At 40.8% G+C, this 15,933-nt stretch overlaps 2 protein-coding genes across 4 annotated transcripts in view; one reads left to right on the top strand and one right to left on the bottom strand.

The window, feature by feature from the left end:
* Positions 1-15,933, top strand: part of Ptbp3 (polypyrimidine tract binding protein 3) — a 297,169-nt gene that overhangs the window by 72,132 nt on the left and 209,104 nt on the right. The gene's annotated exons all lie outside the window — the stretch shown is intronic.
* Kiaa1958 (KIAA1958 ortholog) overlaps positions 1-15,933 on the bottom strand; it is a 120,623-nt gene that overhangs the window by 54,840 nt on the left and 49,850 nt on the right. For all 3 annotated transcript variants that reach the window (XM_051187881.1, XM_051187880.1, XM_051187879.1), the window contains exon 2: positions 8,816-10,010. In XM_051187881.1, coding sequence (XP_051043838.1) covers positions 8,816-9,986 — 1,171 coding nt within the window. In that variant the 5' untranslated portion in view covers positions 9,987-10,010. The remainder of the gene's footprint in view (positions 1-8,815; positions 10,011-15,933) is intronic.

Here is a 15,933-nt window from a genome sequence, read left to right as displayed (position 1 = left end):
TACACATAATAGTAACAATGATCTCATGATTACTACAAAATGGGAAACAACTTTTTGCTTAGCAGTCATACCTATCACAGTAGCATAGGACAGTAAGTGCACTGGCTTCCTGTGTGTAGTGTGTCAACCATGGTAAACAAACCATAAAAGTGCAGCACTCACCTTATACACAGCATAACAGGTGATGATAAGTGAGGATACTAGTTTATATGCTTACTAAATTATACTACTTTCTAACCAGTTTAATGTATGCCTACACATACACAGAATAAGATGATAAGAACAGCCTTAGTTAAGTCCTTTAACAGTTATTAAAGACAAAACAGTACTGTTGTCACAGGAGATGGCAGCTCCGCCTTTTATAGTCCCTGAAGATCTTCCAGAGAGACAAGGCATGGAGGAAGGCCTCAGCTAATGTATGTGTTTATTTTATTTTTTTCAAACTAAACTAGCTTTAAATGCTTTAAAATATAGAAAAAAATAAGCCCACATAGACTAAAGATGGGTTACTTTTCTGGTGAATAAAGACGTTTTTAAAGTGAGTTGACTGCAGCCTGAATGTGATTTGTAGTCTACAGAAGAACATGGTGATCTGGTGTGGCTGTGGCCTTCGCCCTGCTGAGACGCTTCAGTCTTATTAGGAATGTCAGGGTCCCTGTCAAGCCATACTAAACCCAGGTCTACCAAGACATTTGGGTGGGAATGGAGTTAATGACCTTTATCCTTTATAAAATCAGAAGTGCTGATGAAAGAAGTAACCCTTCAGCTAAACTAAGTCAGTTTAGTTAAAAACCAAGAAATAAATACCCATATTAGCCCACCGTGTACCTACCTGTCCATGGCCCTCATTAACTGCTGCCTGAGTCCACTCAAAGTGAATCGTGTCAGCTAAACTTAAGCAAGCTGTGTTAGATGGGAACATGAAACATTGTTGTACACTTATATAAGTACCATTTATAATATGGCATCAATAAATGTATCAGAGATGTTCCCCTCTCCAAAGAAAGACTATAGTAATACTTGGCACCTACTCACTCACCTAAAGCAATTTTGGGTCCTATAAACTCCACACATGGTATGTGAGTGAAATAGACATCCTACTTATTTTTTTTTATCTATTATACTGTTATAGTACTTTTTTATTTTTAGCTAGGATTACTTTAGCCGTGTCAAGTTGACATAAAACTACCCAGTACAACAAAGTTACAGATACATGAGTATATTTAAGAAACAGACATAAAAAATCTATTTCATGACACAATAGGGCTTTAAGTTTCATCACAACAAATGTGCTACATTTATAGAAACCTCAAAATTTAGTGGAATCAAAACTACTGCTAATAATTCTAATATTTGTCCACTTTGCTTACTGCTAACATCTATATTGAACAGAATGACTGGAATGATATGAAAATCAATGCTCTGATCCACACCTTAGTATTTCACAAATTTATAAATTCCGTTCCGAACCAAAATAAGGAAACAAGATTTAAGTAATATCAGCACTGTGGCAATGCATTATGGAAATATCTCCTACATCCTAAGAGAATAGAATCTTTGCTGGACCTCATAAAGTTAATAATACACGTCTAAGCTACTTACAACTGCTAATCCTGTATTCAGCCTGTTTTAAGAAACCCCTTTAAGAGACCAAGGTAACAACCAACTTCACTTGCCTTGGACCTCTCATGTAATCAACCTTTATAATCTAAGCAAATGTACAGCTGTAATCTTTTCTTTCTTTAAGACAGGATCTCTCTACATAGCTCTGGCTCTCCTGGAAGTCACTACATAGACCAGGCTAGCCTCAAACTTACAGAGATCAAACAGTGTGTACCGCACCTGGCCCCTAGAATAATGTCTATGTATTCTAATGATCATTTGCTGTAAAAGAAAAAATAGAGGTTGAAGGTAATCTTACAAAATGAATATCTAATATAAATGTTGCTCTCAATATGTGGATGTTGCCTGGTAAACAGTGATGTTTGTAATACTATTTGTTATCTAGATCAGCTGATCAGTGACATAATCCCATGTAAAACTCTGTTAAAGATGTCTGTAAAGTATCCCTCATTCCTTCCCCATGTGATGGTTCCTGTGCTGTTCAATAAAAGAGCAAAGTCCTTTGTTAAGGAGAGACACAGGGAGTCACAAGACTGCCTTCAGGCAGGTACTGATTCAGTCTCACACCAGAGACAGGAACATGGAGAGTGAAGTGTAAGGAGTAAGGTTTTTTCCTCCCGCCTCTGGTCTTGTCCCGCTGCCGCGCCAGCCCCAATTAACACACCAAGACCCTGTATTTGATATAATGCTGTTGTCCAGTTACTTGTTTCTTATCGGCTAGCTCTGTCTTAAGTATTAATCCATTTCTGTTTATCTAGTATTTCCATATGGTTTCACCTTACCGGGGAATGGGGCAGGCGTCTCGTCTCCCCAGCCTCTCCATGTTGACTCCTCCTTCCTACCTCCTCTTTCCTCCCTGTCTCCTAGTTCCTCCTATCTTCCTTTCCTATTGGCCAACAGTGCTTTATTCATTAATCAGTATGAGAAACATATATACAGAATGACATCTCCCATCATCTCCTCTTTTCTGTCTAAATAAAAAGAAGGGTTTTAACCTTAACCTAGCAAAATATATCACACAACAGTTATCAAGTAAGAATCACAGTTAACAATATTTAGTCCATTAACATTTAGCAAGATTTGAAGAAAATATTCCATCATCTATCCGATCTTTGTATGTCTAAAGTCCTATATGTAACTTATCTTTAAGCCTAACTAAGGGAAACTCTAACCATATGGTTGCTAAAACTTTTCTTACTACAGGATCCCATGGAGCAATCATCGTCCCATTTCACCAGGAAGTAACCTTAAGATAACGACGCCCCCTTTCCCTACCCTTGAAATTTGGGGATAATATTCATCTTCTTTGGGTTACTTAAGGTTGGGTATGGAAGGTGATGCTTAACACTCGGGTTTATCTTTTAGACAGGAATAGGGTAAGGTTGGAAAAGGTATGGTTTAGATGGGATATAGGTAAATTAGCCTATTTTCTTGTGAATTATTAAGTAAGAGTGAGATAATAGTATTTTACAGCTTACATTGTTATATATTCTTATTTGTGATAAGCTATGTAGAATTAAGTTTATATTCCCTTCCCAGAATTGTATATTATATTTTGTCATATTGTGTGAAATCTTTCCATTTATAATGTTTTATGTACATTATTCTTACCATATTCTATGTATGTATACTTTTCTTGTATTCAAGACATTTTGTATACTGATACAATTTTGGATATTTATCATGCTGCCCTTTACAGTTCTACCTCTTGTCTTGACATTTCTACTCTACCTCCATTTTAGGGATTTATATGTATGTATATGTACACAGTTATATTGTTTAGGTATTTGTTCCTGCTTTACTCAGGGAAGTTTCAATCAGCTTTTTAGCTAAGTTCCTGAGTATTACAGATTATCTTCACTATGTTTCCTTTACCTATGAGATTAGTCAGACATAGATGCTTAATCTTCAATCACTTCATAGACATGCAGAACATGGCATTTAAATGTTTTAATATTAGTACTCCATTGACATGAGACACTGTTGCTCCTGACAGCACCGTGCACTTTCCCGAAATATGTTGGACACTGTTGTTGCTCCTGCTGGAGTTCAGTCTCACCTCAGCTAATGGCCTCTTGGGCAAAGAACTGCCCCCACCTCGACCACTGGTTTGGGCATGCAGTCCTATGTGCTTTCAGGAGACAAATATAGAGGACTGCTGGACCTTGCCAAGTAAGGCAGCCTTTCTACTCCCTGCTGTTGTTGTGGTCTGTCAAGTTCTCTTGGCTTTAGCCAAAACTGGGTGTACCAACGTTGCTGTGAGACCTTGGGTGACTGTCCAGGTAGCTTGCTGTTTCTGTCCTTGCTGCACCTTTTGGAAGTTGCCCATCCGCACTTCCTGTCCACCCTAGTATCGTTATTTTCCTTCTCAGGTCTTGATGAGATTGAAGATTAAACCATCACAACTATTACTCTCTTCCTAGTTAGATATATTAGGTGCTAGACTTACGTTTTCCATCTTAGGACAACTCTATTGTAAACTCCGTTATGCCTTCACCCTAGGACTAGATATGTAGGTAGTTTTGTTTTCTATTTTCCTTTTCTTAGAGCACACTTGTTATTCACGGTTTTGTACATAGTTTTGTATCAAGCCTAAATCTTTTCTTTAGACTAAAAGGGGAATTGTAGTGGGATATTCACTTTGTCTCCTTCTGTGGCACTGGCCATGCCCATTAGGGGGTGGAGCCAGGGGCGAAAGTGACCTGTGGAAGGAGGTCTGAGGAAGAGCCAGGAATGCTCTCTTGCTGGCGGACAGGGACAGGAGAGCATCGGGTGGAATTTCTTGGTGTTCATCTGTCTAGGTTGTAAATTATTTCTCCCTGAATAAACATCTATTCGGACTATTTGTTTATCCTGATCCTTATTTAACCACAATAGTGAAGGAGAGAATTCAAGTCTGGGCTCACTCTTAGTTAAATGAGACTAACAGGAAGTGCTTTGATTTCATCCCTTGATATGACACCGACACATCTGAGGTGACTCTGGGTTTATTACTAATGTGCTCCAATGACTGCATAGTACCACTAAAACTGGAACAACTCCTCTTTGTTTCAGGATGAATCAGCGGGTCACTAATCAGATTATTACTAAAATAGAATCTATACAGCCATGTAGTAATACTGTGTTGATCTGAGAAAGATTCGGGCTTCCATGGTGTTCAGTTGCCTATTCTAAATTTTGGATATTTTCTCACAGCTTTTCTATTTAGTTCTAATCACCCTTTATACATTAACTGTGCAGGGTCTGCTTAAACTGTAATCATATACATTTGTATATATTGAATTATATGTGTGAGAGAGATATCAACTATAAAAAAGCACCCATACACAAGTGAATAATTTAAACTTCAAAATTTAGAATACAGAACCTAGTTAGGGCTTCAGAAAGTAAAAGTGAATTATGTTAAGTTTATGTAACTCTCACAAAAGGGAAGTGTTGATTGGGATTTTATTAATCTCAATGCTGATTCCAGTCCAAACAGAGTTTCTCTGAAGCCAGTAGCATGTTGGAAATTTCCACAACATGAGAAGCACATCTTGTTTGATAATATTATTTTAAGGTGTGTTACTTTTGTTTATGTTGCATTTGTTTAATTCTGTGATGCTCTGTGTACCTGTCAAAAACACCCGATGGTCTAATAAAGGGCTGAACAGCCAATAGCAAGGCAGGAGCAAGGATAGGCAGGGCTGGCAGGCAGAGAGCATAAACAGAAAGAAAAGGAGCAAGCAAAGAGAGAAGCAGGGGAGGAGAGGGCCAGAGGCCAGCTACCCAGCCAGCCCTAGAGTGAGAATGAAAGTAAGACATGCAGAAGTAAGAAAAGGAAAAACACAGACGCAAAAGGTAGCTGAGATATTTTAAGTTAAGAAAAGCAGACAAAAAACAAGCTAAGTCTGGGCACTCATAACTAAGAATAAGCCTCCATGTCTGATTTTCTTGGGAGCTGTGGTGCCCCCCAAAAGAACCAAAAAGCCCTAAAGAATAAATTGCAAAAATAACCATCTCAGAAGCCTGCCATTACTGGCTCTTCAGAGTGCTTTTCTTGAGCATTCTACACAGGGCCAAACTAATTCTCCTTGGAGCATAAGGTCAGATCAGTTCATGGCTGGATACAGTACCTGCTATCCTTATTACAGCTGATATAAGAAGTGCAATTTCAATAAAGGAAGAAAAAGCCCTAATATAATACAGCTAGTCAAGGAATGAATACCGCTTCTTTTTCAAAAGGATTGAATTTCTTTTCCAAATCATTATACCGTAACATGCAAATGTGGTTGGTGTTCAGTCGGGTCCCACAACTTGTTTCACAGGGGTGGTGTGAGTCTTAGTAAGCTGGTGAACACATTGGATGACCCTGCAAAACATATTTCTGAATTGTTGTATTAAATATAAATTGAGAATACAGAAAACTCAGCCTGGCTGTCTCGGATTTAAAAAAAAAAAAAAAAAAAAGGAGGGATAAATCAACTATTTAAGTGAAAAGTACTGCTCATACCCTCCATATATTAAAAAATTAGATTTCCTAATACAAAGATGCTTTTTGCCTGATAGACATATGTCCAGCAATTTGAAGATTAGCTGAAGCCTACAGGATTATACAATAATTAAAGTATAAAGTTTTTTAAAGGAAGAAAGCATATTGGATATGGTAATGCCATAATTCTAGCACTTGGGAGGTTGAGGGGTAGAGATCACACATTCAGAGCCTTCCTCTGAGAGGAGTCGTGAGGGAAGAGAGGGAATGAGGAAGGTGAGGATGGGAGAATATATGAATGAATGAATGAATGAATGAATGAATGAATGAATGAATGAATGAATGAAAGAAAGAAAGAGAGAGTATGAGCCTACAGAACAGGAGAAAATACTTGCAAATCATGTAAGAGGTTTACATCCAGAATACATAGAACTCTTACAACTCAAAGTAGACAAGAGAATCTATTTTTAAAATGAACTAAGAATCTGAAATTTTTTTAAAAGAATATATATGTATGTATGTATGTGTGTGTGTGTGTGTATATATATATATATATATATATGACCAGTAAGAATGTGAAAAAATCAATACCATTAGTTATCAGAATACTACAAGCTAGATCATGAAGCTACTTTATATATGCTATATAGCACAGTAATTTTTTGCATTATGTCATGGTCTCCTTATGTACCATATAGACTTAGAACTCACTATATAGACCAGGTAGGCCTCGAACTCACAGAGATTTGCCTGCCTCTGCCTCATGGATATTGAAAAGTAAAGGAAGAATTTTTAAAAGATGGAAAATAATGTGACATACTGAGAAAAAGGAATCTTTATCCATTAGTGCTGAGTTAAAACCAAGTGGCTTTAGAAAACAGATCTATGGCTTCTCATCCTGAGGTAGCTGCCCACACAAAAATCAAACGAAATGCTCACATAATAACTTGTATATAAATGTTCATGGAGCAAACAGCCCAAATGTCTGTCCATTGACTGAAGAAAAATAAAGTATGATACATTTATATTAAATGTTATGTGGCAATAAAAATGCTCTAATATAGATTGATCCTGAAAATACCACACTAAATCAAAGTAGTCACAAGAGGTTATAGTAAAAGATATTGAATAAGTGAATTCATAAAAAGTAGTTTAAGTTGTTGCCAAGAGCTGGGAGAAGATAAGAGAAACTGCTTCTGAGTAGAGGGTTTCTTCTGGGGCTGAGCAGCACTTCAGGGGGTGCTCTGAGCAGATAGCGATGGCTCAGCAGTTAGAGCAATCATAGCTCTTGCTAAGGACTTGGGTTCCGTTCCCAGTACCCATATGAAGATTCATAATCCAATGTCCATTTCTGACCTCCTTGGGCACTAGGCAAGCATGTGATACACATATATACTCGGACACAAACACTCATAAAATTTTTAAAAATGTTTTTTATGGTATGAATCATATTTCAATAAAAAGTAAGAAAACAACCAAATAAAATCTTACACTTTTTCAACTAGCATGAGTTTTGAAGCAGCTGGATGAACTGACCATTTTCAGCATTAATGTCATCAGGGCTGTGGAAGAAATGTCTTCAGTGATGATTTCCCTTTGGAGACCTTAGTGCTGATACTATAACTGTAAATGCGTATTTGTAAAAGCAACTTAATTCTAGAAAGTTTCAGGCCAAAGACACAGGTATCTCGGTCTTTTAAGGATGTTTCCCTGGGGGCTGGAGAGATGGCTCAGCAGTTAAGAGCGCTGGCTGCTCTTCCAAAGGTCCTGAGTTCAATTCCCAACAATCATACAGTGGCTCACAACCATCTACAGTGTTATCTGTTGCCCTCTTTTAGCATGCAGATAGAGCACTCATATACATAAAATAAATTTTTTTAAAAAAAGGATGTTTCCTCAAACACATGGCTCTTTTGAGAAGGACTAAAGGTACCATGGTGTGGTGCTTTCTATATTGTGTGGCTATTCACCATTGTCCATATATCTACTTATGTCCTTTTAGATTTGAATTGGAGAGCCCCCAAAGTATGGGAATTAAAGCCCCTTTATATCACAATATCCTAGCTCAAATAAACAACAGATATTTGAATTAAAAAGCATTAGAATGTTAGAATTGTAGAGGTAGCGGCAGTGAATAACTCAAGCCTCTCAATGTGAATGCACTGAGTTAAGCTGGCCTACTCCAGAAATGTATCTGATTTTTTTTTTCTTTTAAGTTTTGAAAGACAGGCTCAAATACTTGTTTAAGAAGTTAGCTGTTGCTTTAAAAAAAAATCAGTTTAAATTGTCATACCAAAATGATCAACAATAGGAAAATGGTTCCAATAAATAAAGGGGAAAAAAACTCTATTATCATATACCTTATCCAACATCAAGTTGCCTTAACTTCCTTGATACCAATAGAAGGAAAAAATGTTTTCAAAAACAAATGTACTATAAAAAGCTCAGCTAAGATGGGATAGGAACCTTAAATATGGCCATCAACAGCACAATCTTCCAGTTGCCATCTCAGCCCAGGTGCCATCTACAGAATGGATGGCCTTCTTCAGATGGAGTCCTCCATAGTATTCATTACATGTAAGGTATTTCATTATTTCTGTCTTCCTGAGAATGAGAAATGACTACAGCCTAGCAAACTAAGCCAGGGGTCTTAGGTGCTGACGACGCAGAGTTCTCTAGAGTATGCGGATGAGGGACTTAGAGCCACCTCGTGTTCCATACCTGGAATGCACTGTGCACTGGCTTCAGTGGTTATGGTTGGAGCAACAGGGGGCTGCTGTTGACTGGAGCTCACTTCAGGCTCTGTGTTAACCGAGGGAGAAAGGGCTACCTCACAAGATGACACTTGGCTAGGTAAATGAGGCAGGAACTCCTCCGAAACAACCTGCTCATCCTGTCCAGGCAGCTGAAGGGCAGACAAAGGGATACTGATCTGTTTGTTGGGATGTGATGTGCTCACAGGCATCTGCATGGTCACCTGGTGGCCGGTGCCATGAGTGCCAGGGGGTCCTCTGTTTGGTGAAGCCAGAGACACCCTAGCAGTTTTTGGGATGATCGGCCTGGAGATCACAGAGGGGGATGCGGACATAATGTGTGGGTCTAGCTCCGCACTGATGGCAGACGTTACATGGGAAATCAGTTTAGCAGACCCTACACAGGAGGGACCAGCATGAGTTTGAAGCTTGGGCTTTGCCATCTGTGTCAATGAAAGAGCTGGTCCATCCACTCCTCCAGTCAGCTCCGCATTTGCCACAATGTAGTAATCTTCTGGAATCTCTTGTTTGATTTTCTTGATGATGACATCATTACTGCACTCATCAACCATCTGTCCCTGGGAACCTGAATGGATGGAAGATGGGACTATTCCTGGCCTTTTGCGAGCAATGCTTTGAGGCCTCTGAGTTTGGGGTTCAAAGTCACTGTCCTCATCTGTAACAGAAGATTCGCAAACCATGTCAAACAGTGTGTTTTCATCTTCATACTCCTCAACAGCTTCGTCCAGTTCAGAGGGCTCACTGCAGTAAGAGAAGTCACAAGAGTCTCTGGTACGGTTACAGTCCAGCTTTGCCTTCACAGGTCTCCCAGGGTATCTTTCCACGGGGCTAGTCTGTGTCTCAGAAGGAACCCCAATTATACTGGGACTATCAGAATTAAAACTTCGGTTGTCCTGGAAACAAACCCTCTCTTGGGACCCAGCTCTGCAAGTAGCTGTTAGTGGCCAGTGGTAAGCATGGCCAGCACTACAGCCCCACATTGCAGTCAGGTTCCCATGGGAACCTTCAGAAAGCAAGTGTTTCAGGTTTGGAATGAGGCTGCAAATGGTCCCATGGCTGTGGGCCCAGCTGACCAATTTGGACAGATTCTCAGATGAGGTATGAAGACAATCCTCCATGTTACAGGATCAGCAGCGTCTTTCCTAAAGGGGAATAATCAAAATGAGAAGCTGTTATTACCGAAGACATTCCCACATAACTATTTCTTTCCAACCATAACCACTTGGAATAAAAAAAAAAGAAATGTAATTCTAAGATGCATGTAGATACCACCACTGCACAGGACAGGAATGGGAAAGGTGAAAACTGCTGATTGTCCACACAGAATGGAATTTGAAGGAAAATGTGTTAGTTTCCCTTATTGCTATAACAATTCCTGCAGAGAAGAAAGGAAGCAATGAAGAGGGAGAACTGGGTAGCAGCGGGGGCATTCTTCATAGTGTATTTTCCTTCTGTAGTGACAGGAGCTTCACTTGCTCAGTCCTTCATAAAACGTGTGCACTGTCTTCATTAACCAAGAGCACTGTGCTTCTAATGTCACCATCTAGTAAACTTCATTACTGGAGGAGAGCTGAAAACAAAGTTTGGATCCACTGTAGGACAAATGTCAGAGTGGAAAAGTCAATCCGCCGGACAGTAGAAAACAAGACACGTGAGAACCAAGGAGAGAATGAGGCACTAAACTTTGCAAGCCAAGGAAGAAAGTCTTCGAAGGAAAGGAGGAACAAGCTAGAAGGAAATTTGCTGTGAGGGCAGCCAGTGGGCAAAGCAGCAAAGACAGGCAGCCTGGGGCTCTCGCCATATCAGAGGCATTCCGAATTCCTGAAATGACACCGTTCATTCCAGGCAGAGGTAAAAGGTTAGAGGCACAGTCTACCTCCTGAGGGCACCAAGGACAAACAACTGAAACAGCACTGAATCAGAATGGAGAGGGGATTGGAAAGGCGCAGGTGAGGGAAAGGCTGCACAGGGACACATGAAGACCTTCATGTGTGCTTTATCTGCCCTGGTCACTTTCAAACCCTGAAAATTATTTCACATGGTGTTTTTAATACCTGATACGGATGATGGGATTCTCAGCATTACAGCATTACCAAGTGACATGTCATTAAAAGTTAAAACTGAAGAGACCTGGCTGGAGGAGTTTGTGTGTGAGATATGATTAGAAAACAAGCTGCCATAGTTTGTAACACTGCCCTGTACGCTCAGTTAAACAAGAGACATTCCACACATCAGCAAGCTCAAAATCAGAAACACACTAACTGTAGCAGACCTAATATGGTCTTCATAACATTAATCTGTTCCTGGCATCTTTTAGAGATTAATTCTTTAAAATTGTGTGTGTGCAGATATGTGCATGTTGAGTGATGATGCCCTGAAGGCCAAAGGTACCAGATCCTTCCAAAGCTGGAGTTATAGGTGACTAATCATCTGACATGGGTGCTGGGTTATAATTTGGGTTCACTACAATAGAACACACTATTAATCCCTAAACCATCTCTCCAGCCTCAAAGGTATAACCTGACTGGCTTCAAACTTAGGATCCTCTTATCTCTGCCTCTTAAGCATACCCTATCATTGTGTACTAACACAACCAGCCAGCGGAGTAACAGCAGAGAGATTTCATCTCGAGTCTTGTCACTGTCACATTAACACTGACTTGAATTTTGCTGATATTACAAGTTTACTTAAGTTTTAAATTTGTCTAGGCTTTTGCCTGCATCAGAACTATAAGCTCTTACAGGTACATTTATTTTTCTTTTCAATAAACATATTTTGAAGCTCCCAACCTAGTCTGGGCCACTAGCCCAATATCTAGTTATGCCCTCACTGTAGTGAATAAACACCATAGACCAAACGGACTTGCCATTGCTATTCTCGTGAGAGGCAAGACCCCCAGAAACCAGTATTATTAGGAGCGCACCAGGGGAGAGGAAGGCAACCAGAAGTCCAACAAGATGCAACAGGTATTTGCAGCAGCCATCAATCACCCTTCCAGTGTAAGGTAACCAGTCACGCACTCACAGAATTTGGTCATAGTGGGGAAAGGAGGCCACAAAACTTCCAAGGACTTTCACCAGACTCCAGGTCTGAAGGACAGAGGAAACATCAGTTACACTCTGTAGGAGGCAGACAAGAAAAGGGAAGGCCTAGCAGGTACAAGCTGATTCTTTTTCTATCAGGGGATCCTGACCAGCTAGGATTCCTGTTTGCTCTCTCTAAGTGATGGGCTCCAAAGTCCTGGCAAGGAGCCCTCTGTTGGAGGCTGCCTGATCCTCAGGCAGTAGTCAGGGTTCATTCCCACCTTCAGCCTGTTCTACCTTCTGGAGCCTCTTAGCTCCCACTCAGTGGGGTGTTGAGCAAATGCCTAGGACCCCAGTAGGCAGTAGGATCCTCATTAGCTGCAAGGAAACATTATCCTTTAAAGACTGAAGTCAGACTTGGTTTGCTTGGTGACCTCTGCTCATAGGTGCAATCTGTGCACCTGATGGTCAAAGGCAAAGTGTTCACTGAAATAAGACCACATAAAAGAATGCAAATACTTGGGGTTCCACAGGTCACAATGAAAGGGATTGCACCAAGTAGTGGTGCATGCCTTTAATCCTGGTCTACAGAGATAGTTCCAGGACAGCCAGGGCAACACAAAGAAACTGTCTTGAAAAACCAACAGAAAGAAAAAGGGGGTGGGGCCAGAGTAAGAGGGGAAGGGACGAAGGGAGGGAGGGAGAAGGGAGGGGACAGGAAAGGACAAGGACAGAACAGGACAGTGGAAAGGAGAGGGGAGAGGAGGGGAGGGGAGAGAAGGGAAAGGGTAAGGGAAAGGAAAAGGGAAGGGACTGTGCCTTAGGCACCCACGGGTGGGTTATGGACTGCCACTTGCTCGGCTATGTGATGTGAACTTGTGCTGTATAGTCCTTGCTATATTTGGATCCCTTCTTTCTACCTGCAGCCACTGCTGCTGCTGCTGTGTGTGTGTGTGTGTGTGTGTGTGTGTGTGTGTGTGTGTGAAAGCAGCACTGTGGAATCGCTGAGGGATGTGGCTCAGGTACGCAATGTCCTGCACTACCTGCTTCTTACACAGGAGCTGCATCCTCTGGCTCTTCCTGCTTCCCCCTCGGCCTCTGTATTCAGCTCTGCCTCTTCACCCTCCACTCCTCTGCCTTCATGGTAGCAGATACATACAGAATGACCTCATCTTCATTCTGCGTGTGTGCATGTATGTTTATGGTGTATGTGCTCATGTGGACATGTACATGTGGGTATAATGCGTGAGTATGGATGACAAAAGTTGACACTGAGCTTCTTCCTCAATCACTTCTCTACCTTATTTATTTTATGTGTATCTTCATCTTGTTTGCATGTATATCTGTGCACCACAATGGAACCTGAGTCCACTGAAAGAACAGCCAGTTAACTGCTGAGCCATCTCTCCACACCCTGCCATAGTTTTGAGACAGAGATTCTCACTGAACCAGCTCACTGACTTGACTAGGTTGTCTAACCAATGCACTCCAGGAACCCTTCTATCTCTGTACCCCTATCCTTTCCCCCCAGCACTGAGATTACAGTGTGTGCCATCAAAGCTGGGTGCTGAGGATACCAACTGAGGACCTACCTTATGCTTGTGCAGCAGGCATTTCACCAACTAGGCCATCTCCCCGGCCCCAGTTACATGTCTTTAAATAGCAATATAACTAAACTTACCAACCACGGACCAAAGAATAAGGATGGATCACAGGAATAACCTTTTTCAATATCTGAAAAAATGTTTTACCGGAAACAATATTCAGGTCTAAAAGCCTTATGTCACTTTTCCAAAACCAGAAAATGCTAACTAGTAGTCAACCAGCAGCGAAAACCTGGCTTGCAGCTTGCATCAGACACCTCAACCTGTTGGATAATCTTTGTAAGTTCTAACTCTTCAAAGCCTTTTTAAAATGGCTTGTTTTAAAACTACCAGGTCAGCCAGGCGTTGGTGGTGTACACCTTTAATCCCCGCACTCGGGAGGCAGAGGCAGGCGGTTCTCTGAGTTCATGGCTAGCCCAGCCTACAGACGAATTTCAGGACAGACAGGACTACCCAGAAAAACCATATCTTGGAAAGCACGCACAAATAAATAAATAAATAAATAAATAAATAAATAAACAAACAAATAAATGAACAGTAAGAAAATTAAGCATGCCATAAATAGATTAAACCACAGTTGTGTATTTCAAAAGTTGACATAGTTAGATTGTCTCCTAATCCATCTGTATGTACAGTGCAATGCCAACCACAAAGGCATTGCAGGTCATGGAAAGTATTTTTGGAGCTTTATTGTAGAGATAATAGCAAAGCACTATGTGATTATAAGCAAGAGAGTGACTTTAGTCATTCTGATTACAGGAGGAAAAGATAAAACTAGAAGCAATTCAAGTGAGATGTAACAATAACCAGCCTCAAAGAGTGACAAGTGAGCAGTGGAAGAGAACAGATCTGAGCACTAAGTAGGAAAAGGATAAGGAACTGGGGTTGGAGGAGGAAGAGAGGAGACAGCTCTGGTGTTGCTCACCCTCTCTCTGAGATACCATACTAACTAGTTTATGCCTTTGTCAAGAAAACCGACCAAGGCTGGAGCCACAGCTCTAGAGGATCAGGGTTTAGTTCTCAACACCTAAATGGTGGCCTACAACAAACAGTCCTTAACTATAGTTCCAGAGGATCCAGTGCCTGCCTTTTGGCCCCCACAGACACACATGCAATACACTTACATACATGCAAAACACTCATACACATAAAAATAAGTAAAACCTTAAAAACAAATAAAAAATTCTCAATGAGTCTAATTATTGTCTTAATTTTTACAGTTTGCACTGAATAGAGGTCTTCATTCTAAAGCATCAGAAGGGGATAAAGACAGTTACAAAGGCACTGACTGCATTTATTCCAACTTTCCCACTAGCTGCATTATCAGGTCACATTTAAATGTGCTGCTCCTACATTCTCTGACACAGGATGTGGAGGAATAAGCCTCCTTTGCTTTTGCAATCAACAGTCCTACCCAGCAGTGGAGCTAATAACTCCCAATGGCCAGCACAGCAAGGTATCCCCGAAGTTTCAGTGACACTTTTAACTTGGGGTAAGACCTGCTCAGAAGGATGGAATCCATGCCTGGTCCTGAAAACCGAGTCAATTCCCAGTGGATGGTGAGGCCATGGAACCCTTTCCCATGCATTCTTAATACTCATCCTTGTGCCCACAGGAAAGTATAGCTTCTTCTGATTGCAGCAGACAGAATCCATTACAGAAAGCCACAAATGGTCAACAATACTGAGAACAACTGATGGTGGGGCACTTAGACTCAACTGATAACCAACACAACCCCTCCGCCGAAAGCCCTGGGAACACTGACGAAAAGGAGACAAAAGGTTCTAAGAGCTGGATGACTAGGCTTCTGCTGCAAGAGTATATGAGAGGGAAACTACACTCATTGTCTCAACAATACAGCTACTTAAACAGGACTTGAACACCACCAGTTGACATGCCAACATGGATAGAAGGACTCACAAGGCACCGCCCCTAGATGAAGAACTACAGTCTATTAATACCTTCTAGGAGAGGGAGAATTGGTCTTCCCCAGGGTTGAACCCCCAACTGGTTATCCAGTATCAAGAAGTTGGCCCTAAAAACATATATACAAGCAATAAATGGACTCAGCAGGTTGAATTTATGTTTACACATATATAGCGATAAAAATAAAAAGAAGCCATGAATTTGAGAGGGGGAGAACTTGGGAGAGGTTGGAGAGAGTAGGGGGGTATATATATATATATGAATTTTAAAAAGGAAAAAGGCTGTTTCCATCAATGGGCATGATTTGACATGATGCTTCATGCTTTTACAGCCCATGCATACTACAGTAAATAGAAAATCTGAAACTTCTTTTTCACAGTAAATGATGCATGCCTTCTTAAAAACTGCCTTTAAATTTACACAACTTCATTTTTGAGATGTTCAAGGCTTAGAGAATAATGATGTCTTTCAAACAAAGAATCTGTCCTATTACAGAAGACACAGCCCTACCT

Source organism: Phodopus roborovskii, unplaced genomic scaffold (assembly GCF_943737965.1).
Source record: "Phodopus roborovskii unplaced genomic scaffold, PHOROB, whole genome shotgun sequence".
In the NCBI taxonomy this organism is placed as follows: domain Eukaryota; kingdom Metazoa; phylum Chordata; class Mammalia; order Rodentia; family Cricetidae; genus Phodopus; species Phodopus roborovskii.
Note: the sequence above shows the minus strand (reverse complement) of the source record. Positions and strands in the feature narration are given on the sequence as shown.